This window comes from Nelumbo nucifera, chromosome 4, assembly GCF_055504915.1.
Source record: "Nelumbo nucifera cultivar China Antique chromosome 4, China Antique-T2T, whole genome shotgun sequence".
In the NCBI taxonomy this organism is placed as follows: Eukaryota; Viridiplantae; Streptophyta; class Magnoliopsida; order Proteales; family Nelumbonaceae; genus Nelumbo; species Nelumbo nucifera.
Window position 1 is genome coordinate 76,247,594 of NC_142652.1, and position 27,213 is coordinate 76,274,806.

Consider the following 27,213-nt stretch of genomic DNA (forward strand, 5'->3'; position numbering starts at 1 on the left):
GGCCATAATTACCACTTCGAGCCAACTCAAAATTCTTTTCAAACATGAAGTAAATCTTAGTTCTTGTTGTATAATGAATTGTTTAGTTAAAACATGGTTAGTTCTTGTTATAGCTTGCCCAAATCTAATAATTATGAACTAAAATATTCATTTCTGAAAATTCTATTAAAATTGAAATTTTATTTGGTTTGAAATGAATATTTCCATTAATTATGTTTATGGATGGCCTTTTCTATTTGATTAATGCTTTATTATGGAATTTTGAGGAAAGAAGTAGCTTAGCTATGAAAAAAGATAAATTTAATTTTGGGTGTTCGAAAACTTGTAGAATGCTAAAATATCCTTAAAAGAATTGAACTCAAAACTTATATGTCAAGTAAAACCCGATGTATTTCTATGTTGTTGGATGGTCCATTTTATCAAAATTCAAAAGTATTCTAACTTAAAATCAGCACAAATTATTATTAATTTAGTGGTTAGTCCTAATTATTTAGATGTTTAATATGTGACTATTGGGGGAGTAGACCAACATATAGTGTAATATGCTTGCTATATCACTTAATAGATTAATTCTTATAAGAGAGATTTTTATAACAAGGTTTCCTTTTGTGTAGGAATGCCATCATCCCCAATCTATGATCACAATATATTATCAACAAATATTCCCTCTACCTCTATAGGATCCTCACTTTCATTTTTTGTCTAGTTCTTCCCTTATCATCATGGTTGACACTACCGATGAGTCCTCTCAAAATGAGACCAGTCAAACAACAAATAATGCAAGGAATCACATTGCTTGCATTATTTGTTGAAAAGTAGTTGTATAAGCAACAAATGACTTTGAATTTCCAACTAGTAGATTCAAATGTTGATGTGGATATTGTAGATCCTCCTCTTCTAGATCCTATTATTGTTGGCAAGTATGATCATTCCAAAATGAGGAAAGCGGTTGCCCATTGGGTGCTTATGCATGATCATCCATTTACTATAGTGGAAAATGAAGGTTTTAACTTCATGATGAAGACGTGAAATCCTTCTTTTGAGAAAATTCTTTTGAAAGATAATAAAAAATAATTGCATGGATGTGTATGAGGACCAAAAGAAGAAATTGAATAATCTTTTAAAGAGTATTTCCAAAATTAGCATAACCACTAACTTGTGGAAGTCACAAAACCAAAGGGTAGAATATATGGGGATAACTAATCACTTTGTAGATGCCAATTGGAGGTTAAAGAAGCGTGTTCTTAACTTTGTCCATGTTCCTCTGCCTTGTCATGGGGTTGATATAGTAGATGCAATTTATAAGTGTTTGAAGGAGCGAGGCCTTGAGAATAAGGTGTTTATAATTTTAGTGGATAATGCATTACATAATGATTCATGCTTGTGGTTTTTGAAAGATATATTTTTGAGAAATAGGAAGTTGTTTTTTGATGGAAAGTTATTTCATGTATGATAGTGTGCACATATTCTAAATTTATTGGTTCAAGACAGTCTTGGTGAGATTGGTTACACTATAGAAAATGTGTGTGAGAGTGTAAAGTACATTATCCAATCTGAGGCTAGGAAACAAACTCTTTTTGAAATTATACAACAATTACAACTTAGTGCAAAGAAGTTGGTTATTGATTGCCCACCCGTTGGAATTCAACTTTTGAGATGTTGTCTTGTACTTTAAAATTCAAAGATGTGTTAGCAAGGTTTCAAGAAAGGGAGTCAAACTATGATTACTTGCCAAATCTTGAAAAGGTGAAGATGGTGTATGAAATACTTGAAGCTTTTAGTGTAGTTACTAACATTATTTCTGATAGTGACTACCTTACTTCTAATTTATACCTTATGTTGTGTTTGGTTACAATGCAAATAAATTTGCATTGGTGCAAAATTATGACAATGCAAATGATTTGAGTGTAAATTATGACCTGTTTTTGTTTCAAATTTTAGCTTATTTTATTTGATTGCAATATAAATGAAAAGTAAATTAATACATGAAGTATGCCAAAGTAAAACTCACAACTAAATTAAACAAGAATTTGCATTTTTATCATTTGCACTCCCATGCATTTATACTAGTGCAAATAAAATTCCATTGCAACCAAACACAACATTAGTGAGATCTATAGGGTGAAGGAATTTCTGAATTTAAAATCAATGGATTAAAATGATTTCATTCGACAAATGGTTAGGAAAATGAAGGAGAAATTTGATAAGTATTGGAGAAAATGTAATCTATTAATCATAGTAGCTTCCGTTTTGGATCCAAGGTGCGAATTGAGGCTAGTTGAAATGTGTTTTCTAGAAATATATCTAGAAGATGAAACTATATAGAAAGAACATTGAGCATGTTTGAGGTGCTTTATGGCAACTTTATGATGAGTTCTAATTCCTCTACTAAAGAACATTGGCCGTTTATAATGCTTCTACTAGTGAGCAATCCTCTATTAAAGGGAATGATAGTCACAAATCTTTTGTAAGTTCTAGTTACAATTCTCAGTTATCAAGTTTTAGATGGTCAAAATTGATGAGATATGTGAAGAGAGTTGAGACCATTCACTCACCAAAATCTGAGTTAGATATGTATCTTGAGGATGGTGCATATATTTGTGAGGAAGAAATGTTACATTATGACTTCAATAGTTTGGAATGGTGGAAGGCTAATAATTTGAAATATCAAGTATTGTCAAAGATGATAGCTGAGATTCTTGCCATTCCAATATCCATAGTAGCTTCAGAAGCTATATTTAGTGTTGGTGGTAGGGTAATTGAACCTTATCGTGCATCTTTGGCTCCAGAGATTGTTTAAGCTTTGATTTGTGGAGGGGATTGGATTTATGTCCTTCATGGGTGATGAAGAAACAAAAGGGATACTACATTTAATTTCTATTTATTATTACTTAGTGGTACTTCATTTATACTTTCATTTATTTATCATTAATTACAATTTTGTCCTTTTGCAAGTGGACAAAAAACAAATTGAGATAATTCTACCCATTTCTGGATAGTGGCTTGCAAGTTTTAAAGTTGGAAGTGTGCATATAGGTAACCCTTTTTCATGGAAATGCTGCATTGTTTATTGGTTACTCATCATCTCAATGAATTCTGTCTACCAAGGGACAACATGTCTGAATCAGATTTCTTCTTTATTTTTCATTATTCCTTAAACCTGAAATGCAAACTTTCCCAGATTTATAAGTTTTGTTGTGTTAAAACTATTGTGCTAGAATACCTGCAGTTTGCATTGTTGAGTTATGGTTTCCAAGGATTATTTTATCAATAAATGTACTCGTTTCTTACCCAACTTTCCCCACTTTTTCTAGTGGTTGCATTGAAGAATAAATTTGACAAGGTTTCAACTGTAGACAAGGAGTTTATTAGTGTGTTTGAATCCTAATTAAATTACTTATGATGATTTATGATGTTGTATTGGACTGTTGGTTAGCAAACCATATTCTTCTATTAGTTTTTATTTTTATTTTTAATTTTTTTCTTAATTTCTTAGTCCAATTGATTATTAAATGCTAATTGCTTATTTTCTTTACCAACAGTTCTAATATGTATATATTTTAGGAGAAGAAACAAAACCCAAGATCACTATTAAATTCATTTCAGATAATAGAGATCTATCTTGTATTGAACTTCATGCGAGTATTCTATTGTCTATAATTGAAATCTCAGCCTTCAATTTCCCCTTGTTTGGTTTTGTTAGAAATTTATTTCAATTATGTTGCTACATATTATTGTTGCAGAACTAGGAATTTGAGCAACAATATACATTTGACAATCTTTTGGAGACTTAGTTGTCTTGCCAATCTCAGTCCTTGCAGGAGGGGTTGCCTTTAGCTTTTAGAGAATCACCCGGAATTTAATCCCACAAGGCCCACAACCTTCCCTTTGCCATCTCTTATCACCCCCCCCCCCCCCAACAAAAATTATCAGTTTTGGTCCAACAAAGGGAATTTATTATTAGAAGCTTTTTTGAAACTAATTGCTAGGAACATAATGTTAAAGAATATTAAGTGTGGTACTTATCTTTGTTGAATTTTGTTGGTATTATATTTTTTTTATCAAATTTATTTCTTTAATTTTTCTTGAAATGCATATTGTTGTGCAAAAGACCTATTTTCTTCATGCTTGTTTGATTTATACCTAACATTAAGTGCTAAGTATACTTTTTCCTTGCCAAAATAACATTTACTCTCAGTTTGGAAGGAGTACAAATGCAAATATGTAGAGTGCAAAACCCTATATTTTATATTATTTTATATGTATCTGTACCGTACATATTTGTATTTGTCCTCTTTCCAAACTGGAAGGAGTACAAATACAAATTCATATGTATTTGCACAATACATATTTTTCTTCGTAAATAGGAAAAACTATACTAATCCAATTTTTGTTTATCTTTGATTGACATGTAGAAGGGAAGATAGAATTGGAAGCAGTAGAGGATTTTTTGTTGGCTAAAGGTGGGAAGTTGGGTGTTTTGTAGGGACTAGTAGAAACTGAGTTTGGAGCTGTAGAGGAAGCCTTACTTTTGCTAATTTAAAGGAATGGAAGCAATAATTTTTTTAGATGCAAAGAATGTTTTGGAAGCTGTCCAAGGGAAAGAGGATTTGTGCATTGGTCTTTTTCTGTTTATGTGGATATAATTTGACAATTATTTTTTTTGTCTTTTTATTTATAAACAAGAACTTTTATTACAATGCTTCAACCATCTTTTAAATTTAACCTAAAAAAATTTGTAGGACTTATCTTTGTATATGCATGTTTGCAAAGAGGAGACGCATAGTATGTTGGGCCTACATGCTTTACGTATGTGAACTTAGAGTAGCTAACTAGCTATGATAGGGGGTCTGGATTTGTAAGTATTTGTAAAGGCGTTTGATGGTTCTAGGTCAAGGATTAAGGACAACAATGTTAATTGTTAAACAAGCAGGGCAATTGGGCAAGTATTTGGAGCTCAGATTCGAGCTCGAGTAGGCTCGGTTCATTATTGAGCTCGAGCTGAACCAAGCTCGAATTTAAAAGTTTTTGATTTGAGCCAAATTCCAATCAATATTTCTAGCTCGAATTGAGCTCTAGCTTGAATTCGAGCGTTGTATTTTATTATCAAAATGAGCTTGAATAGCCAAATATTTGACTCGACTCGGTTCAAATCCACCCCTAAATGGCATATCAGTCTTTTCTGAACCTGAACTACCTGTCCTTGACATAGTTAAGGGAATGGAAAACTTGCCTGATAGGGGTTGGGTGGGTCAAGATGAATAAACCAACATAATATCCCCCCTCCAAAACAAACTTGAATAGTTGCAATCTATGCCTTTAGTAGTGGCAGCATAATATAAGCCAGATTAAAACTAATAGTAGTGGAATTACCGAAATGCTCAAGTTTTGTTTTTGAGGATTCCATCCTTTCGATCCATAGCCTTATACTTAAAGCTTCCCCTTTTTGATTTGAAGAAACTTCAGTCTTCTTGATATATTTTCTATATAACTGATAAAGGATATGTGTAACTTCATTCTCTTCTATTTGTTTCCCCTACATGTATTAGTGGGTGATTGCAACCTTGCTCTGGTCCTAGACTTGAACATTTTTGTCTGATTTTTTTTTGGTAAATAATGATTTTCATTTGGTATGATGTTCTTCATTTTCTTTTGATATTATGCTTGACTACATCTTTGTACTCAATATTGTTTTGCTCCTCATCATATGATCTCCAAGATTGTGGTCCCATGCCTAGGATTTGGAATATTGTAAACCCTAATTTGAAACTTCCTCATATGCAAATCCAACTTTCTAACTCATTTTATTTGGGGAAAGCTTGGGATTAAATTCTGTTTATATGCTGTTTATTTCTAGTATAGTAATTGTTTCAAAATGGTGGGTCACTATTCTCCAAGCCATTTTACTATTGAGTGTATTGAGTGGGGATGAACTATTACAAATAGGGATGGAACTCAAGTGGGTTAGATTAGGAACTTAGGATTAAAGTAATCGAGGCCCAACACTAAATTCTAGGTCCCATGCTTAACCCATCCTAACTAAAAGTTAAAGTCAACGTTGGGTTACCAAGAACTTGTGCCTCTCTTCCTTTTTGGCATAGAGGAATTAGAAGTGAGAGAATAATCTAAAAATCAGTTCTCATTCTGTCAGATTCTCAAAATGTGGATCTGATTAGCTCGTTGTAGTCTTATTTTTCAGTTCTTAACTTTAGTTTTATTAGTAGGTCTTGGAAATCAGATTGCTCATGTGTTGGTGGGATACTCCCCCAGTTGTAGTGAACCTCTTCTTGTATAAATGAATACTTCTTTACTTGTCAAAAAAGAAAAAAAAAAAACTGAATATGAAAATTTAGATGAATCAGATGAGTAAGGAGTGTTTAAACATCACTGGCCCTAACAAATTGCAAATACCAGATCCTTATGGGACTTGGACACTATGCATTATTTCATAGACTAGGAACTTGAATACATGTCACATAATTTATATCTATAAAAGCTTATCTATTTTAAATTTTTCTAGTTTCATCATAAGATGGATTATTTGTGTGAAATATGTAGATGCTATCTTTACTTAAAATTTGATCTACAACATACTAATAACATAATTCATCCATCTTCATAAAGATGAATCATTACTGGTGAGTCCAAATACTTGGGGTGTTCATGGGTCAGGTTGGGCCAGTTGTTGGTTTCTTGCTTAATCGAACTGGTTTGGTCAATTTGATAAACAAGTAATCCAAACATGAAGGGTCGGTTTTGTCAGACTGGTTTGGGGATGGTTAATTGGTCATCCTTGGACGTTTGGCTTTCTTTTTCCTTTTATTCCAGTTCAATTGTGTTAGGGGACCGGGCGTAGGATCTCATCACGGGTCGGTCCACAGGGAGAACCTCTTGCTTCCCCTTCCGTCTTCTCTTGCGTGCAGACCCTTTTGAGGCAACCGAATGGGTGATTTGTCCAAGAGACCACTCGAACTCTCTTCACTCTTCTCTTAACTGGAAAACTGAATGCCTTTATTCCAATTCACAACTCCATAAATAGGAGATTACAAGAGGTGACTCCTTATTCCATTCGGCTAAGCTAGGACAATCCAAATTTAAATCAAACTCCTACTTCTAATAGGTAAACAGACTCCTACTAAGAACAGAACTAGATAAAGTAAGCTAATGGAGAGCTGGCAGGATAAGCTGACGTGGCAAGATAAGTTGTTGTGTGGCCCCTCCTCACTGCTACTGCCGACGGCAGCAGTATATCCTTCCTACGAATGCATCCATAACATCACACCCTCCTGGGCAACGAGCTTGTCCTCAAACTCGAGATCTGGATAGGCGTTGTGAAGATCAGACTAGGGAATCCAGGTGGCCTCAGCTGATGGTAGTTCGTCCCACTCTACTAGCACTTCTAAGGTCCCTCGATTGATGCAGGACTGGACAAGAGCCCGAGGTTGGAGAATGTGTCTACCATCCTTTAAGGGTGGTAGGGGAGGTATCTTCTCAGGAGGAGTCCCTGTAAATGGCTTGAGTAAGGACACGTGGAAGGTATCATGGAGTCTGCTATGGTCTGGTAGCTCGAGTTGATATGCAACCTTCCCGATCTACCGTAAAATCTTGAAGGGCCCGTAGAATTTGGGAGCTAGTTTAGGGGAAGCTCTGTGTCTGCGTCTTAGGGGAACCCGGTTCGTAAGACAAGAGACGGGGAGGGTCTCGACCATAAACAACCTGGAAGGGAGTCATGCCAAGAAAGGAGTGATAAGATGTGTTGTAACAGTATTCGGCCCACGGGAGGTACTCCACCCAACACCGTGGCTGGTCTCCCACAAAACAGCAGAGGTACATCTCTATCGTTTGGTTTACCACCTCCGTTTGGCCGTCCGTCTGTGGATGGTAGGCGGAGGATAGGCTAGGGCTATTCCCTGCAGTCGAAATAGCTCCTCTAGAAGGTGCTAGTAAAAACTGGGTCCCTGTCACTGACGATGGATTCGGGTAGCCCATGCATTTGGAAAATATGGGTGAAGAAGGTGTGGGCGATTGAGACCGCGCTATATGGGTGGGATAAGAGAAGGAAATGAGCATACTTGGAAAAACAGTCCACCACCACAAATAAGACCGATTCCCGCCAACCTTGGGTAGGCCCTCAATGAAATCCATGGAAATATTGGCCCAGATCTGAGTTGAGAGTGAAAGCGGTTGGAGAAGGTCTGCTAGGTGGAAGTTTTCGCACTTTTGTTGTTGGCACATAGAGCAATTCTAAATGAAGTTCCGGACCGAAGCCCTCATGCCCCGCTAGTGGAAATCGGCATGGATGCGGTGCAATGTTTTCTAGACACCTTCATGCGTGGAGTTGTGTATGCTGGAGATGACGGAGGGGATTAAGGGACAATCAGCTGGAAGATATATCCATCCCTTGTAGAGTGCTAACCAGTCGTGCATGGACCAGTTTGGGTTGGTCGTTCCGGACTGTATTTTCTGGACAAGATCATTCCACTCTGGTGATTGTGGTAGCGTGTTCCGGATGTCTTCTAGCAGGGTGGCTTGGGGTTGGGAGATCGCATGGAGGAGCATACTGTCTTCTTCTACTCAACGAGACAAGGCATTTGCTGCATGGTTCAAGGTTCCCGCCTTGTAGTCCACCCGAAAATCGAAACCCAGTAGTTTGTTGACCCAATGCTGTTGCGGCGAAGTGGTAAGCCGTTGTTCCAACAAATATTTGAGGCTGTAGTGGTCCGTCTTGACGACGAAGGACCTTCCTCATAAGTATGGCCTCCAGTGCTGCACTGCCTTAGCCAGCCCAATCAGTTCCCGTTCATAGGCGGGTAATTTAAGGTGGCGGTCAGCTAGTTTGCGGCTGAAGAAGGCGACCAGATGTCCTTGTTGCTGTTGTATGGTGCCGATGCCGGTGCTGGTGCCGGATGCATCGCATTTGACTGTGAACTCAAGCTCAAAGTTTGGCAGCTATAGGACCGGAGTGGAGGAGAGGGATTCTCTTAAACTCGCAAAGGCTGCCTCGGTTGTATGATCCCAGTGGAAAGCATTCTTCTTGAGCAGATTGGTGAGTGGTGCCGCCAAAAGTCCGTAATTTTGTACGAACTTGTGGTAGTAACCCGTCAACCTTAGGAATCCCCGGAGAGCCTTGGCGGATTGTGGTCTGGGCCATTCCTTGATCGCCTGAATCTTGGAATCATCCATAGTGACCCCTTGCCCGCTGATCACATGTCCTAATTAAAGGACCCGTCGTTCCCCAAAGGAGCATTTGGATCGCTTAAGGAAGAGTTGGTGTTGTCGCAGGAGTTCAAAAACGACCCGTAGATGCTGCACATGTTCTACCCACGACTTGCTATAGACTAGGATGTCGTCAAAGAATACCAAGACAAATTTGCGGAGGTGGAACACTTCGTTCATCAGGGACTGGAACGTGGAAGGAGCGTTGCTGAGGCCGAATGGCATGACTAGGAACTCAAAATGGCCATGCTGTGTCCTGAAGGCCATTTTCTCTATATCTTCGGGAGTCATCCGGACCCGGAAGTAACCTGACCGGAGGTCTAATTTTGAGAATTATTGGGCGCCATGGAGTTCGTCCAACAACTCATTTACGATGGGGATAGGAAATTTATCCTTGACCGTCCGGCTGTTAAGCTCTCTATAGTCCACACAAAATCTCCAAGTTTCATCCTGTTTGGGTACCAACAAAACCGGAGAGGAAAAAGGGCAGCGGCTGGGACGGATGATCCCTTGTTATAACATATCTGCACACTGCCTCTCTATTTCATCCTTTTGTCGGTGTGGGTAGCGATAGGGTCGGACGACGACGGGATCCGATCTGGCTATCAGAGGGATCCGATGATCGCAGGCTCTGGAAGGTGGAAGCCCCTTGGGTTCTTGGAATACTGCAGAAAAATCCATGAGAAGCCTCTCCATATTTGTGGTGCGCAAGTTCTCACCTTGAAGTGTATGCAACTGCGTCTTTGATCTTATCCTGGTTCCCTGCCATGTAACTGGTTTTCCGTCCAGCTAGAATGTCATAGTCAGGGCACTGAAATCCCGTAGGATTGGCCCTAGAGTGATCAGCCATTTGACTCCCAGGACGATGTCGAATTCATCCAAGGAGAGTACGAATAAATCAACAAGGAAATATTCTGATCTGACCTGAATCTTGGTGTCCTTGCAGATTCTGGGGCTGTGAACTCTTTCCCCATTTGCCAGGCTACCTGTAACTGCGGCCTGATTTCCATCGGTAGTTCTAACTGGCGGGCAGCCTGTTCACTGACAAAGTTGTGGGTGCTGCCGGAGTCTATGAGAATACGTACTGGTTTCCCTTCTACCAGCGCCCTTAGTTGCATGGTTTGTGAGGTTTTGATCCCCGTGATTGCATGGAGGGAGATCTCGGGGTCTGATGCTGTAGGTTCATCCTCGTCCTCTTCGGGTTTGTCTACTAGAAGACAGAATAGCTTCTTGCACCTGCGCCCGGAGGAGTACAGATCATCGCAGTTGAAGCACTGCCCTCTTGCGCGCTGTTCTGCCATCTCGGCTCGGGATAGTCGTCTAATAGGAGTTCTTGTCCTGCTACTCCCTATGCTTGATGCCGATCTGGAAGGGTTACCGGTAGGAAGCCTCGATTCCCTATTGGCGGTTGAAGAAGGAGGCACTCCTGTTGCCTTCGAAGGAGCCCAAGTCGTTGTTGGCCAACCTACACTGAGGGTTCTGTGGGTGAGCTGCAATTTCCGTTCGAAGGCGCATGCGAGGTTCATCGCTGTGACCAGGTTGGGAGGGTGTTGCATCTCCACGTCCACCCTTAGGGGTTCTGCTAGCCCCGCGGTGAACATATCGACTTGCTGATCTGCGTGAATCGAGGTTGCTTTGGCGAGAAGGGTTTGGAACTGGTGTTGGTATTCTGCCACGGTTCCAATTTGCTTAAGGTTAATTAACTCACCCAATGGGTTGCTTGCCAACGGGGGTCCAAACCTGAGGAGGCAATAGGATTTAAATTGACCCCAACTGAGCCCGGGTTCTTCTGCTCCAGACGGTAGAACTAGAGTTGTGCCTCTTCCGATAGGTGGAAAGCGGCCAGACTGACCTTGTCTTTGTCATCAGTGCGCTGATTACGGAAGAATTGTTTGCAGCGATACAACCATCCTAACGGGTCTCCGGTGCCGTTGTAAGACGGAAATTCTAGCCGACTATACTTGGGGATAACTGCGGCTATCGGGGCAGCGATCTGCTGTTTGCTGGACGTCTCTGCCCAGTCTGGACGGCAACTGTTGGTGGTGGCGGTTCCCTCGGAGTTTCTTTCTTTGTTGGAGAGGAACGTTTCCAGCAGGCGTTGCAACTCCTGGACATCATCCTTGACTTCACGAACCTCCATGCTGGTTTCTACGAGCCTATGCTCCATTCGTGGACCCTGGATGGCAGCGGCTCCTGATCCCCCATGATGGTAGGCTCTGATACCAGAATGTTATGGGCCCGGGCGTAGCATCTCGTCACGGGTCGGTCCACGGGGAGAACCTCTTGCTTCCCCTTGCGCCTTCCCTTGCGTGCAGACCCTATTGTGGCAACCGAATGGGTGATTTGCCCAAGAGACCACCCGAACTCTCTTCACTCTTCTCTTAACTGGAAAACTAAATGCCTTTATTCCAATTCACAACTCCTTAAATAGGAGATTACAAGAGGTGACTTCTTATTCCATTCGGATAAGCTAGGACAATCCAACTTTAAATCAAACTCTTACTTCTAATAGGTAAACAGACTCCTACTAAGAACATAACTTTACTCCTATCTCTAATAGATAAGTAAGAACAGAACTGGATAAAGTAAGCTAATGGAGAGCTGGCAAGATAAGCTGACGTGGCAAGATAAGTTGCTGTGTAACCCCTCCTCACTGCTACTGCCGGCGGTGGCAGTATGTCCTTCCTACGAATGCATCCATAACATATTGTTCCAGCTTCCAAGCTTGTTTAATAAATAACAGTAGTTCAGTTCCAGACTTGTTTATTTTTAAACAAAAACAAGAGCATCAATGGAGTTCTCGATTTATTTATTTCTAAACAAAAGCAAGAGCATTAATGGAGTTCTAGATTTATTTATTTCTAAACAAAAACAAAAACATCAAGTACATTCTTGACTTCTTTTATTTATACAGGTTCAAAGGTTCTTCTTCTTTAGATTTCAGTTCACTTCACTTTGGTTTACAATTTCACAGTTACGCAGTTTAAACAATTACAGGAGGTTCTTCTTCTTCTTCTTCTTCTTCTTCTTCTTCTTCTTCTTCTTCTTCTTCTTCTTCTTCTTCTTCTTCTTCTTACACATAGTTTACATAGTTCTAGGAAAATGAGAAAAAATCATAGTACGGGCAATCCCGTGCCATCCTGTGGGTCGAGCCGGGCTGTGCTTCCCTCCCTTGGGATACTTTGGGGGGTTGGCACGGCACGACCCATGAACCGAGCCAATGCAGGCCCATGCCGGGCCAGGCCATGTCACGGGCCTAGCCTGTGTCAGGCTAGGCTACGGGCCAGGCCTTGGGCCTAGGCCGAATTGGGCCAGAAAGGCCTAGACTTTTTCTTTATTGCTAACTTTCCTTTGAACTTTGCACGCTTTGGGAACAAATTGAAAAAATAAAAAATCTAACAAAGAAATGAAAAGAATACTTACCAAAATACAAAATGGACAACAAATTGAAAAAAAACATAAATTTTATTTCATTTAAAATATAAAAAATTAAAAATTGAAAATAAAAAGTTACATTGCTGAAAAAATAACAAATAATTTAAATAAAGTTGAAAAAATTACTCCATTTCCTTGACGTTAATTATATAGTTCATCAGGTGTAGTAATGTCATGCCCTTCTTGTCTTGTAATTTATCTTGTTTCTTGTTTCTCATGGAAGAGCAAATTTTTGGCCAAGTGGCCAGTACCACCCTTGCTACTGAAGCTAAAGTCAATCCTACATTTTTGGCAAACAACTATTTTTCCCTTCTCTTCAACCTCTTCTCTTTTAAATATTTTCCAAATCGGGCTAGTGAACTTACCGTTAGGGAATTGATTTCGGGAAGAGGAGCTAACCATTATTTTTAATCCTAAAAAATAAAAATTAATTTAGTTGCACTTACTCGAACGATTGGATTATTGTTTCAGAATTTTAACTTGATTTCAATGGTTGAAGCCTCTCAAAGCCTCCTAAATGGCTAAACTGCTAAGTGCTTAATTGCCTAAGTGTATGACAGTATGATAGTATGAGACTGTATGAGAATTGAGGTGAGAGACTGAGAGAGTATGAGAATTGAGAAGAGAATTGTTGAATTGGTGTGATGAGAATGATGGACTAGTGTGGAGGATAGGGTTATTTATAGGAATTGAAAATAATCCAATTGTCCAAAATACCCTAAAAACTAGTTGTTTTTTAGTTGTTGATAGGGGCATTTGGTTATTATAAAGTCACTTATCACTTTGCCTAAATACATCCCTAAACTAGTTGTTATACAGTTGTTAGGGGGGCATTATTGTCATTTCATCTCTCCCAAAGCCAAAATACATAAATACCCCCTTATACAGTTGACTCGTTCTGACAAAAAATAAAAAATAAAAAATGGCAAAAAACCATTAGACGGTTTGAATAGTTTGAATGGTTGACCGCGCGAGTCAGCGATTTGCTGACCAAATCAACGATTTTTGGTCAAAAGACAGTTCTGGGGTAAAACGGAACCGGTCAGGTGATCGGTTCTCAATTTTTTTCTGTCCGACCGTCTGGTCCGACCGGGTTTTGAAAACATTGGTTTATAGCTCTTGGGGGTATTTTTGAAAAAAACCCAAAAAAGTTGAAACTAGCCGTTGGGGGGGGTCTCCAATAGCTAATTCTTTTGGCGAGTTGAGCCGGGCCAACCTGGTCTATGAACTTGAAACCCCAAGCCCGACATGACCCATACAATCGTGTCATGCCGACTCAAAATCATGCCAAGCCACAGGCGACTCAGCCTAATTTACACCTCTAAGTTAACGTTATTGAGTGCACTACACATTATACAAGAGTTTTAGGAAGGGTTTACCGTAAACCAAAAAGAACCCGATTTACAACTAATAACTTAATAGGTATGACGTAACAATTCATCATCCCAGCATGTTTATTGGTCCAAGTCCATGAGCCATTTACTTGTGGGAGATATTTATGATACCAAGGTTCAAAATATAGTCATGTATCAGCCCGTATCGGAGCCTTCCTGATATGCCCCTATAGGGGTGTTTCGAGTTGATGAGTGGTTCAGGGGGTAGACCGGCCTTAGATTGGCCCTTTTGAACAAGATTTGAAAAAATATTAAAAAAAAAACAAAAAACAATACCAGTACAAGCCGATACATCCTACGCACGCATCACCTTGTATCGATATTTTGAACCTTATCCGATACATGGTGAGATGTGCCATAAGGTCGATGTGTGAAAAAAGACTACACAACAGAGATAATCCATCCCTAACCCAGGTGAAGGCAGGATTCGATCCTAAATCTCCACTACAATCATCAGGAAACCCTATCAACCAACTTATTGGCACCTTGCAAGCATAACCTGGTAGTTGACACCTTACTTTGTTGATGGGTCACAATTAAGATATTAAATTCTTTTCGTATGTATTTTTAGTCATTTCCTTCTTTAATAACAATAATCTTCATTTACCAAATTTTGATGAATATATAATACTAATGGCATAGACAAAACTTTCAACGTTTTTTTTTTTTTTTGCATTTTATTTACTTTATATTTTTGTTATATGATTTAAGCTGTCATAACCTAGACGATTGGATTAGAGATCCACCATAAGACATGATAGTTGAACCGGTGACATTGACAAAACCTTTTCCATGTATATATAGAATGATGCCATTCTAATTACTTATTTAAATTAATTGTTTTCCATGACATTGATAAAACATCTGATCATTTCTGTACTGTTCGAATTTCGATATACACTATTTTAGTTGGGTATTAGACCTTTTCATGGACGGGCCAATCCAGCCTGGCCCAATGCAAGTTAGGTTTGGACAGGATTTCAGGCCCGTGGGTTTGGGCTCTGGTTTAAAACATTAATCCTGACCTTTTTTCGGGTCGGGTTCAAGCTTTTTCAAAAAAGCTCAGTTTGAATTCAAGCCCGAATGATAATGTATTATATAATAAACAAATATATAAATATATATATATATATATATAATATTTTTCTTTATTATTCTTCTTTTTTTTTCAAGTAATTAATAGTGACATCTTTCATTGTTTTTTAGGTTTTGAGATCTTTCAATATAAATAAAATAGTTTTTAATTAAATAAAAAATATTTTTTCTAAATTTTTGGTTGGACTCGGACTCAAAACCCAAGCCTGATGGTCAAACCTGACCCGTGAATAGGTCTATTGGGCATCAAAGTGTCTTTGGATTTAAGTATTTTACAAAAATTTATAATATTTTACTCCCTAGTTCAGCGAGGGATTATTGAACTCAATCGATCAATTATGTTAAATAAAAAAATGTGTAAATATCAGTATACATTTTCCAAAGTTTTTCAAATATATTGTCTTCCACTACTCACCAAATCAATGTTCCAAACATCACCCCCAAACTGCAAGCTGCAAATAGTTTTGAACCGATAGATTATCAGACCCTGCTAAGGTAGAACTCTAGCAGAGCATTAATGAAACGTGGGACTGGTCCTCATCAAAGCCCCCATCGTCTCCTTCTCCATGATCATTTTTGTCCATTTGTTCTTGATCACCCTCACCAATAGGAATATTATATTGTGGAGGAAGTTGTAGGAAAAGGGGAATTTTTGCCTACGCTAGAGTTGGAGATGTAAATAGATTGGTTTGGAGTCAAATATATCTAAATCTGATTCGATACTATTAAGAGCAGATTCAAAGATTCGATCAGATTTTATAAATATGGATTTGAGTTCAAATTGGATGAAGAAGTCGAATACTTGGGTCTGATCCCATCTGATTTAATTTTTAAAAAATAATAAAATATAACAATTTAAATAAAAAAACAAAAAAATATAAATATCTTTTCAATTGTTTTCATCATATATATATATATATATGTGTGTGTTTTTATAAAAAAAAATATAACAAATTTATAAAAATAAATATATATATCAAATGGGGTGATCCAAATTCAATCCAATTTTCTGATTGGACTTTTGTATCCGATCTGATCAGATCCAAAGATTCAAAATGAGAATATTCAAATATGACAAAATAGGATCGGGTTTCAATCTTCGGATCGGATCATGCATTTGCACCCCTAGCCTAGACAAAGGAAGGCGAAGGGGGTGGTAATTAAGGTTCTAATGGGCCTTGCACTGAAGCCGAGTTCGGCAAGGTTGGGTTTTTCAAAATACTTATAATGTCATATGGTAAATGATGTAGACGGACAGTTAACGATGGGAGGTTTTTGTCCGCTAATAGAGGACTTCTAAGTCAAATTTAAAAAATAAAGGATCCTTTCATTATTTAGAAGAAATCTTGGGGAAGGTTTAAAAGTTTTTTACCCAATTTTTATTTGGCGGAGAATTTTCGATATTTAAGAAAATGCGCGGTATTATTTCTTACGGGAGAGGAAACTAATTCCTCTATCTCATTCAGATTCAGTCATTCTCATCCGCCCTGCAGCGCTAAAGCCGAACGCCGTAAACTTAGAAGACGATTTTCTCCGTGATCGGAAAACACAAAGACCACCATGACCCTGTATACCGTCCGAATCAACAACGAAATCATCCAAACCACGGTTACCTGCAAGGCCTCCATTGTCGATCAATGGATCCGCGGTATCCTTTACATCCACCGTTGGCGACTTCATAAGCTCATAGTGGGCTTCGATGTAGAATGGAGACCGAGCCTCAATCGTAGTATGTCTAATCCAGTCGCCATTCTACAACTGTGCGTGGGACGTAGGTGCCTCATCTTCCAACTCATTCATGCAGACTACTTTCCTGATTCGCTTTTCAACTTCTTGGAAGACCACAGATTCACTTTCGTCGGAGTCGGAATTCAGCAGGACGTGCAGAAGCTTTCCAGGAACTACAGTTTTTCGTTTAGTTTTCTGGAAGATCTTCGGAGCTTGGCTGCGTACCGGTTTGATATGCCAGAGCTTTGGAATGCGGGGTTGAAGCGGTTGGCATGGGAGGTTCTCAGGGTAGAGATTGATAAGCCAGTACATATTACTTTGAGCAATTGGGATGCTCATTTCCTTACTGAGGCTCAGGTGTGTTACGCTACCGCTGATGCTTTTCTTTCTTTCGAGATTGGGAGGGTTTTGCTTTCTTGAAGGTTGGAACTATTAGGGTTTCTTGTTTCTGCTGTCTGGTGGATTACAATGTAAATCTTGATAGCCTTTTGTAGTGGGTTCTGCCTGTCGAAGAAAAAGCTTTTGTTCTTTTTGTTTTTCTTTTCGCTTTTGGGGAGAATTAAAGATCTATCATCTATGGGTTCAATCAGTTCTGAGTTACTTGGGTATTGGAGCCATGGTTGCTTCTGAAGATTTAGAGATGTAAAGTTTAGTGGTTTCCTCAATCATTTCACAATACATACTGTCGAACGATTCTGGGGTAATACTTCTGTTATGGTTTTCATCCATTAGATAATTTTGATATCTTGGGGATTCGCCAGTTGCCACGACCCACGACCATACTCTACGTCCATTAATTATTAATAATTCGTTAAATTAGTTTTTATTGATTATGCCATTAATTGTTTCTTTTAATTTACTTATTAGTTTATTTTAATTAAATTATTAATAAGGATCAATTAATGAATTATTAATTAATTAGTTTTTTTTTTGTTTATTATTAATTAATTAACTAGTTTTTTGTTTATTATTATTAATTAATAATAATATTTTTATTTTATTAATACATATGAATTAATTAATAATTTAAATATTTTATTTTGAAGAATTAATTAATTATTAAATTGTTGTTAATTGATAGTTTTATTAAATTATTTTATGAATATGCTATTAAATAATTGATAATTTATTTGAGTCATGAGTTTAATATTAACTCTTTAGTGTTTTTTGTTGTTTAAAATTTAAACAAAATTTCCCCTACATTCCCGGTGGTTTTCACATCCCAAGAATTGGTATCTACATTCTACAATACCTTTTCCCCATTACATTTCTTGACATTCCAAATATAACATGGGAAGAGATAAATATTCCATATTTTCCCTTCCATACTACAAACCAAAAGGATCCTTAGGGTCCGGATAAGTTTCAGGATTTGTGCTTCCCAAGTCTAAACATACAAAGTTACAATTTGTACTAAATCCGCAACATTTTCTGACTCTATTTAATCATTCTCCCGCTCCAATTACTACACAAAATTCTGGCTCGACTTACATATTGTTACACAAAATTCCTTTCTAATCGCTATTATTGACGTAAAATAAGTGTACAGCTTTTTCAATACTTTGAGACCAATAGGTCTATTTATGAATTTAGAGATGGCAACTAGCTGAGCTTTTCATGAATTATTCGAGCTCGGTTTATGAAAAGCTTGACTTGGTTCGGTTTCAACTAGTTCGAGCTTGAGACTAATTCATTGGCTCGATTATTAAACGTGTCGAGCTTGAGCCTATTAGAGTTCGGCTCGTGAGGCTCGCGAGCCGGCTTGAATATATATATATATATATATATATATATATATATATATATATATATATAATATTATAAGTATTAATTATTATAATTTTTATTTTTTATTTTTATAAAATATTTTTTCTCAAAATTGAGATCGAGAAGACCCGAGCCAAGGAGCTTATAAATTTTTGACTCGAGCTGAGATCGAGCTAAAGGTTTTGGCTCGAACTGAGCTCGAGCCTTGTAGAACAATCTCGAGCCGAGATTGAACCTGGTACTGCTCAGCTCGGCTCGGCTTGAATCCACCCCTATCTGTGATCGATGGGACAATTTGTTTGGTCCAATGTGAGTCCACTACAAATGGGTCAGGTCCAATCCAATGAATATTTTAGACTGTTTTGGACCAGTTCAATTTAATGGCTGGACTGTCCAATCAGTTCAAAATCATTTTAATTTAGATTGATTTCAACTCAAATCTGATCCATTGACACTTATATTCTTATCTTATATCAATGGATTGGATATTGGTTTAATCCAACTGAATCCAATATAAATTTATTATGGACGGACCAGTTCCGGTCCAATTTAATAAGCATTTTGAACCAGATTGGTCCAATCCAATATGTCTGGTTGGTTCGTCCAATCTGTCCAAAGTGATTTTGGATGGGACGCAATTCAGTCCAAAATCGATCGATTGACACCCATGCCAGCCTGCCCAAGTTGCGTCTAAAGAGACTTTTTTTGATAGATAATTGAAGAGATAGTTAAGTTCGACGAATTGAAATAATTATATTAAAATAAATAAAAACACATTAAATTACTTATTTTATTTATAAATTCAAACTTTTGTGCGGTCAAATCCAAACATTGAAAACAAATTAGAAATATATTATTAAAACATTTATTTTATTAATAATTTCAAACTTCTTGTGCTTTGAAATCGTTTCATTATCTTAAATTTTTTATTATTTTATAAATTGTAAATGCAATATATAACCAATGAATCGATTCACATTATCTTCGAATTCGATATTATTGATTAATGGATCATAACTTACATATTTATTTTTAGCCACTTTCATCTTTAACAACAATAATCTTCATCTACAATTTTTTTTTTTAATATTATTGATCAAATAATACGAAGGGCAGTAAAAACTTTATTCACCTTTTTCTTATTTGCATTTTATCTACTTTTATGTTTTTATTATATAATTTAAGATGTGATAGCATAGACGATTGAACTTGAGATCCCCCACAAGACAGGATAATTGAATTGCTGAATGTATGTAATATTAGATTTTGAAAAAGTATGGGAGTTCTAATATAACATAACTGAATATTTAGGACTTATTACATCTTTATGTAAAGTTTTAAATTATTCCTATCAAAGAATAAAGATATCACATTGCTTACTTTTCATCCGTTCACCTACTAAAGGCTTTAAAAAGATTAAAGATGTTAATAGTGAAGAATACCATTAACCATTATAACTAATTCGGTTTTTTTTTTTTTTTTTTGATTCATGGAGCAATTTTTCCATCATAGATTTGGAAAAACTTTATTTGTTTGGAAAAAACATGCTCAGTTTCTTTTTTGTCTTCTTGACTAAAAAATGATTTGCAATATTCTTTTACCTTTGCTCATCATGTGCCAGATGCTCCCAAAACAATCCAAGTTGGTTTTTTCCATAACGCTGTGTTTGTTTTTGGTGTAAAGTTTTTATCCATATAAAAGTACATCAATTGATTTAAATAGTGAGCTGTTGTAAAGTATAAAAAATTTATTTGTGCATGGAAAAAATTACATCCATAAAATCAATAGTCTTTACATCGGTTATCGTTTTACCGATGTAAAACTCTACTGTAAGTGGAGTTTAGGTGTAAAACTTACATTGAAATCAGATGCCTACAAAATTGAACTGGGGTGTAAAATTTACACTTGTTTTCGTTTACACGAAAAATAAATGCAGCAAAAGGGAGTTTGGATCTGCTAACCACAACACATTGCTGGCCATGCTCATCCAGCCATATGCTGAGAATATTGGTGACCACAATACAACCGATGTTCCATATGTGCGGCTGGATGAACCTGGTCAGCAATGTGTTGTGGTAAGTAGATTTGAAGTCTTCCAAAGACTACATTTGGTTGCAGGGCAATTTTATTTATACTAATGAAAAGTAAGCAATGTGATATCTTTAGCCCTCTATATATCATAACAAAAGAAAACTATCCATATTCTAATAATTATTGAAAAACTATTTTTTAAATAAATATTTCTTGAAATTTTAATAATTATTTAAAATAATAGTAAATATAAATTTAACATTATTGATTCCACAATGTAAATTTAGCATTACTGATTCCCCATACTTAGTACGAGGTCATTCACTAATGAATAGAATAACAAATGAATGGGAGTGCAAATGAATAGAATGCAATTTCTGGTTTAACTTTGTTTTGGGTCTACACATATTATTTTATTTCATTTGCATCACAATCTATCAAATTAACTTTTGAAACATAAATAAATCATAATTTACATTCAAATCATTTGCACTATCATAATTGAAGACTTATCTAATGCACTTATCTAGGAAACAGAATGCACTTATCTAGGAACAGAATTGAAGACTTATCTATTCTAACAGAATTAAAACTGAATGGATAAGGCTTATCCCAACTAAGAGCTAACATGACCGGGTCTTCTGCTGCTATCCACTTTGACCGGGTCTTCGGCTGCTGCATGCATGCACGTATCATTCTCCTCCCCCCTGAAGGACCCTTGTCCGCAAGGAAGTCGGGATAAGATTTTCTAAAGCGCCATTCATTCTCCCAGGTTGCATCCTCAGCTGGCGCCCCAATCCATTTGACCAAGACTTCGGATTTTGGGCAGTATTTGCCCTTGGGAATAATACGACGATCCAGGATTGCTTCCGGTTGGGGTAGGATGGTCGAAGTATCCGAGATTGGAGGAAGCTGAGTGGAAGTAGGGGTGATGGGTCCCAAGTGCTTCCGCAGCAAACTGACATGAAACACATTGTGGATTTGAGAGCCGGGGGGCAAGGCTAAGCGGTATGCTACTGGACCAATCTTCTCAATGATTGGGTACGGCCCAAAATAACGTGGGGCGAGCTTCATGGAACACCGAAACGCCACTGAGGTCTGTCGGTAAGGCTGTAACTTCACATACACGAAGTCACCTGCTACGAACGAGACTTCTCGTCGGTGCTGGTCCGCTTGACATTTCATCCGGTTCCGGGCTACCTGGAGGTTATGTTGTAGCTCGCGTAGGATGATGTCCCGGTCACGCAAGTATTCGTCAACTGCCCCTACTCGGGCTGTACCCGGTACATAGGTCAGGAGACTAGGGGGTGGGATTCCGTAGACTACTTCAAAGGGTGTCATTTTGGTGGAAGAGTGAGTGGAGGTGTTGTAGCTGTATTCTGCCCAAGGAACCCACTCTACCCATTTTCACGGCTAGTCACCTGCAAAGCACCGTAGATATTGCTCCAACGTCCGGTTAACAACTTCGGTTTGCCCATCGGTTTGGGGGTGGTAACTGGAGCTCATACACAATTTCGTCCCATGCATCTGAAAAAGTGTCTACCAGAATGAGCTGATGAATACCTTGTCACGGTCGCTAACAATGGATGTTGGTACTCCGTGTAGGCGGACAACGTTGGCAACAAATGCCTTCGCGACTGTGGTGGCAGTGAATGGGTGTTTTAAGGGAATGAAGTGGGCATATTTTGTCAACCGATCCACAATTACCATGATAACCGTGTACCCATTGGAGGAAGGCAATCCTTCGATGAAGTCCATGGAGATGTCTGTCCACATTTGAGTAGGAATTGGTAATGGCTGAAGCAATCCCGTTGGTCTCATGCAATCTGTTTTGAAGCGCTGACATACGTCACATTGTTGCAAGAACTCCTTCACCGTCCGATGCATGTGGGGCCAAAGGAAGTTGTGCTTGATGCGAGAGAGGGTCTTATGAAACCCAAAGTGTCCCCCTACAAGGGATGAGTGGCAGTCCGCCACCACCTTTGAAATCAAGGTGGAGGCGGGGCTCAAATAAATCTTGTCCCCCTTGAACCATACCCCATCCCGTTGAAGCAACTTGTGGGAGGGTCGCTTTTTCATCAATTCCCCATAAAAGGTGTCTTGTTTGACCTCTTCTTGTAGCGTCGGCCACCAGTCTGCGTGTGGTATAGAGATGGAAAGAAACTGAAATTCAGCCATACGTGACAAGGAATCCGCACCTTGGTTCTCAGCCCCTTTTTTATACTCGATCTCATAGTCGTAGCCCAGTATCTTTGGCAGCCACCGCGTTTGTGCCAGTGTGGTTATCCTCTGCTCGAGTAAATATTTAAGACTTTTTTGGTCGCAGCGGACTGTGAATGGTTTCCCAAGCAGATATGGGCGCCATTTCTTAACGGCTTTGACAATAGCTAACATCTCCTTCTCATAGGTGGATAATGCCAAGGCTGAACCTTTCAATGCTTCACTGAAGTAGGCCACCGGTCGGTTTTGCTAGATGAGGATGGCGCCAATCCCGGTTCCACTCGCATCGCATTCAATCACAAACCGTTGGGAGAAATCTGGTAGACGTAGGATTGGCGGTGAAGTGACTGTCTTCTTCAATTGCTGAAAGGCCAGCTCTGCTGCCTCGTTCCATTGAAATCCCTCTTTGGTCAACAGTTGGGTTAAGGGAGCTGCAATGCTTCCGAAGTCGCAGATGAACTTCCGGTAATATCCTGCTAACCCGAGGAAGCCACGGACCCCCTTTGCTGAAGTCGGTGTAGGCCATGCGAGAACAGCTTGTATTTTGGCTGGATCAACGGACATGCCTTGTTCTGAAATCACATGACCCAAGTACTCGACCTGCAAAACCCCAAATTGACATTTTGACATTTTTGCAAATAATTTGTTAGAGGATAATACAGTTAGAACAACTCTCAAATGAGATAGGTGGTCTTCCCATGATTTAGAATGAACCAGAATGTCGTCAAAGAAGACCAAAATAAATTTCCGGAGGTATGGGCGGAAGAGGTCATTCATGAGGCTTTGAAAAGTTGCAGGTGCATTCGTCAAGCCGAACGGCATCACTAAGAACTCGTAATGCCCTTCAAGTGTTCGGAAAGCCGTTTTAGGAACGTCTTCTTCTTGCACTCGAATCTGATGGTATCCCGACCGTAGATCTAGTTTGGAGTAAAATTTGGTGCCGTAGAGCTCATCTAATAATTCATCAATCACGGGAATGGGATACTTGTTTTTAATAGTGATATCGTTCAGTGCTCGGTAATCCACGCAAAACCGCCAAGCTCCATCAGCCTTCTTCACTAGCAAAACCGGCGATGAGAATGGGCTATTGCTTGGTCTTATCAGCCCTGTCTGCAAAAGCTCCTTCACCATCTTCTCTATTTCGGTCTTCTGGTAATACGGGTATCGATATGGCCTCACACTCACCGGTCCTTTGTCGGGAAGCAGTGCAATCCGGTGGTCATGTGGTCATTTAGGAGGCAGGCTTGTGGGTGGCTCAAACACATGGGAAAATTCGGTGAGAAGGTGGTCCATCTCGGGTGGAAGAAAACCTGGTTAGCCGCTGCTATGTGAAGGAACTATTTGAAAAACAAAATCCCATACCTTGTAACCCATTGCATTCCTTGTTGGTTAAGGCTTTGATGCTGGCTATGTGAAGGAACTATTTGAAAAAAAATCTTGACATGTCCGAATAAGGGTGGGCCCACCCTATGAGCTGTCGTGTGGGCCCTGCTCTACTGCTGCCAGTGTGCGTGCGCACGGCTCGTGGTGCCGCCGCCGTGCGGCGCGCGCGGTGCTGCGCGCTGCCGCGTGGTGCGTGCGCGCGGTGCTGCGCGCTGCCGCGTGGTGCGTGCGCGCGGTGCTGCGCGCTGCGCGTGGTGCCGCTGCCGCGCGGTGCCGTGCGCGGCTCATGGTGTCGCTGTCGTGCGTTGCCGATCGTGTGCGTGCTGCTGCCTCCACTGCTGCCGTGTGGTGCGGGTGCTCATAACATCACTCCCCTCCTGGACTACGAGCTTGTCCTTAAGCTCGAGGTCTGGATAAGCGTTGTGGAGGACAGTCCAGGGGATCCAAGTCGCCTCTGCTGGGGGTAGTCCCTCCCATTCGACTAAAACCTCGAAGGTGCCTTGATGGACGCGGGACCGGACGAGGGCACCAGGCTGGAGGATAGGTTTACCGTCCTACAAAGGGGGTAGGGGAGGTACCTGGTCGGGAGGAGTGCCGACATAAAGTTTTAAGAGGGATACCTGGAAGATGTCGTGGATCCTGCTGTGCTCCGGGAGCTCGAGTTGATAAGCTACCTTCCCTATCTTCCTTAGAATCTTTAAAGGCCCGTAGAATTTGGGGGCCAGCTTAGGGGGCCCCCGGTGCCTGAGGGACAGCTGCCTATATGGTCGGAGTTTCAGCCAAACGTACTGCCCTGGTTCGAAGGTGACTTCGTGGTGCTGCTGATCATAGGCGTTTTTCATACGTGCCTGCGCCTGCTGTCAGCGCAAGGAGACTTCGGCCAGGAGGGAGTCGCGAGCTTGTAGGCTGCGGTCCACTTCTTCTAGTCGCATTGAGCCCGGCTCGTAGGACAGAAGGCGTGGAGGGTCTCAACCGTACACCCTCTGAAGGGAGTCATTCCAAGGGAGGAGTGATAGGATGTGTTGTAGCAATATTCAGCCCATGGGAGGTACTCCACCCAGCGCCGCGGCTGGTCGCCCACAAAGTAGCGAAGGTACATCTCAATTGTCCGGTTCACCACCTCTGTTTGGCCATCTGACTGTGGGTGGTAGGCTGAGGAGAAGGCGAGGGCCGTGCCTTGTAATCTAAAGAGCTCCTTCCAGAATGTGCTTGTGAAGATCGGGTCCCGGTCACTAACGATGGACTCGGGGAGTCCATGTAAGCGGAAAATGTGGGTGAAGAATGTATGGGCGACCGAGACTGCGGTATAAGGATGGGATAAGGGGAGGAAGTGAGCATATTCGGAGAACCGGTCTACTACCACGAACAGGACTGACTTCCCCCCAACCTTGGGCAGCCCTTCGATGAAATCCATGGCAATATCGACCCATATCTGCGTTGGTAGGGAGAGGGGTTGGAGCAGGCCCGCGGGGTGCAGATTTTCCCATTTTTCTTGTTGGCACACCACACAGTTCTGGATAAAGTCCCGTACCGAGGCCCTCATAGCTTGCCAGTGGAAGTCAGCGTGAATGCGATGCAGCGTTTTCTGAATACCCTCGTGTGTCGAGTGGTGTATGTTGGCGATGATGGAGGGGATGAGGGGGCAATCGGCGGGTAGATAGATCTTCTTTTTGTAAAATACCAGCCCATCGTGGAAAGACCAGTTTGGGTTAGCAGACCCTGACGTCGTTCCATTCGGAAGACTGCAGCAGTGCGTTCCGAATGTCTTCTAGCAGGGTGGCTCGTGGTTGGGAGATCGCATGGAGGATCATTCTATCTTCCTCTCGTCGGGACAGGGCATCTGCTGCACGGTTCAGGGATCCTGCCTTGTAGTCCACTCGGAAGTCGAACCCCAAAAGTCTGCTGACCCAATGTTGCTGTGGAGAGGTGGTCAGTCGTTGTTCCAGCAAGTATTTGAGGCTATAGTGGTCTGTTTTGATGACGAAGGGTCTGCCCCACAAGTACGGCCTCCAGTGTTGTACTGTCTTGGCTAGGCCAATGAGCTCGCGTTCATAGGCGGATAGTTTGAGATGGCGGTCAGCTAGCTTGTGGCTGAAGAAGGCAATCGGGTGCCCTTGCTGTTGAAGGATGGCTCCTATGCCTGTGCCGGAAGCATCACACTCGACCATGAACTCCAGGTCGAAGTTCGGTAGTCGGAAGACTGGTGTGGAGGAGAGGGCTTCCCTTAGGCCTACGAAGGATGCCTCGGCTGTGCTATCCCAGTGGAATGCGTTTTTCCTGAGCAGGTTGGTAAGCGGGGCTACTAGTAGGCCGTAATTCTGAACAAACTTTCGGTAATACCCTGTTAGCCCTAGGAACCCGCAGAGGGCTTTGGCGGACTGTGGCCGGGGTCAGTCCTTAATGGCCTGAATCTTGGAGCTGTCCACAGATACACCTTGTCCGTTGATTATATGTCCAAGGTAAAGGACTTGGTGTTACCCAAAGGAGCACTTGGATCTTTTAAGGAAGAGTCGATGTTGCTTTAGGAGCTCGAGCACGACCCGTAGGTGTTGAATGTGTTCCACCCACGTCTTGCTATAGACCAAGATGTCATCGAAGAAGACTAGCACATATTTTCGGGGTTGAGAGTGGAAGACTTCATTCATCAGGGCCTGGAATGTGGAAGGGGCGTTGTAGAGGCCGAATGGCATGACTAGGAACTCAAAGTGGCCATGATGCGTCCTGAAGGCTGTCTTCTCTACATCCACGGAAGACATCCTGACCTGGAAATAGCCTGATCTGAGGTCTAACTTTGAGAAGAACTGTGCACCGTGGAGTTCGTCCAATAATTCGTCTACGATGGGGATTGGGAACTTATCCTTGACGGTTCGGCTGTTGAGTTCCCTATAGTCTACACAAAATCTCCAAGTCCCATCCTGTTTGGGCACCAACAGAAATGGGGAGG

At 40.4% G+C, this 27,213-nt stretch overlaps 1 protein-coding gene across 1 annotated transcript; it reads left to right on the forward strand.

Moving 5' to 3' along the window:
* The first annotated feature begins 16,871 nt into the window (after positions 1-16,871).
* LOC104605156 (3'-5' exonuclease-like) lies at positions 16,872-17,514 on the forward strand. Its single transcript, XM_088903833.1, has 2 exons — positions 16,872-17,225; positions 17,434-17,514. The coding sequence occupies exons 1-2, from the start codon at positions 16,872-16,874 to the stop codon at positions 17,512-17,514; spliced, it is 435 nt and encodes a 144-aa protein (XP_088759959.1).
* Positions 17,515-27,213: the final 9,699 nt, after the last annotated feature.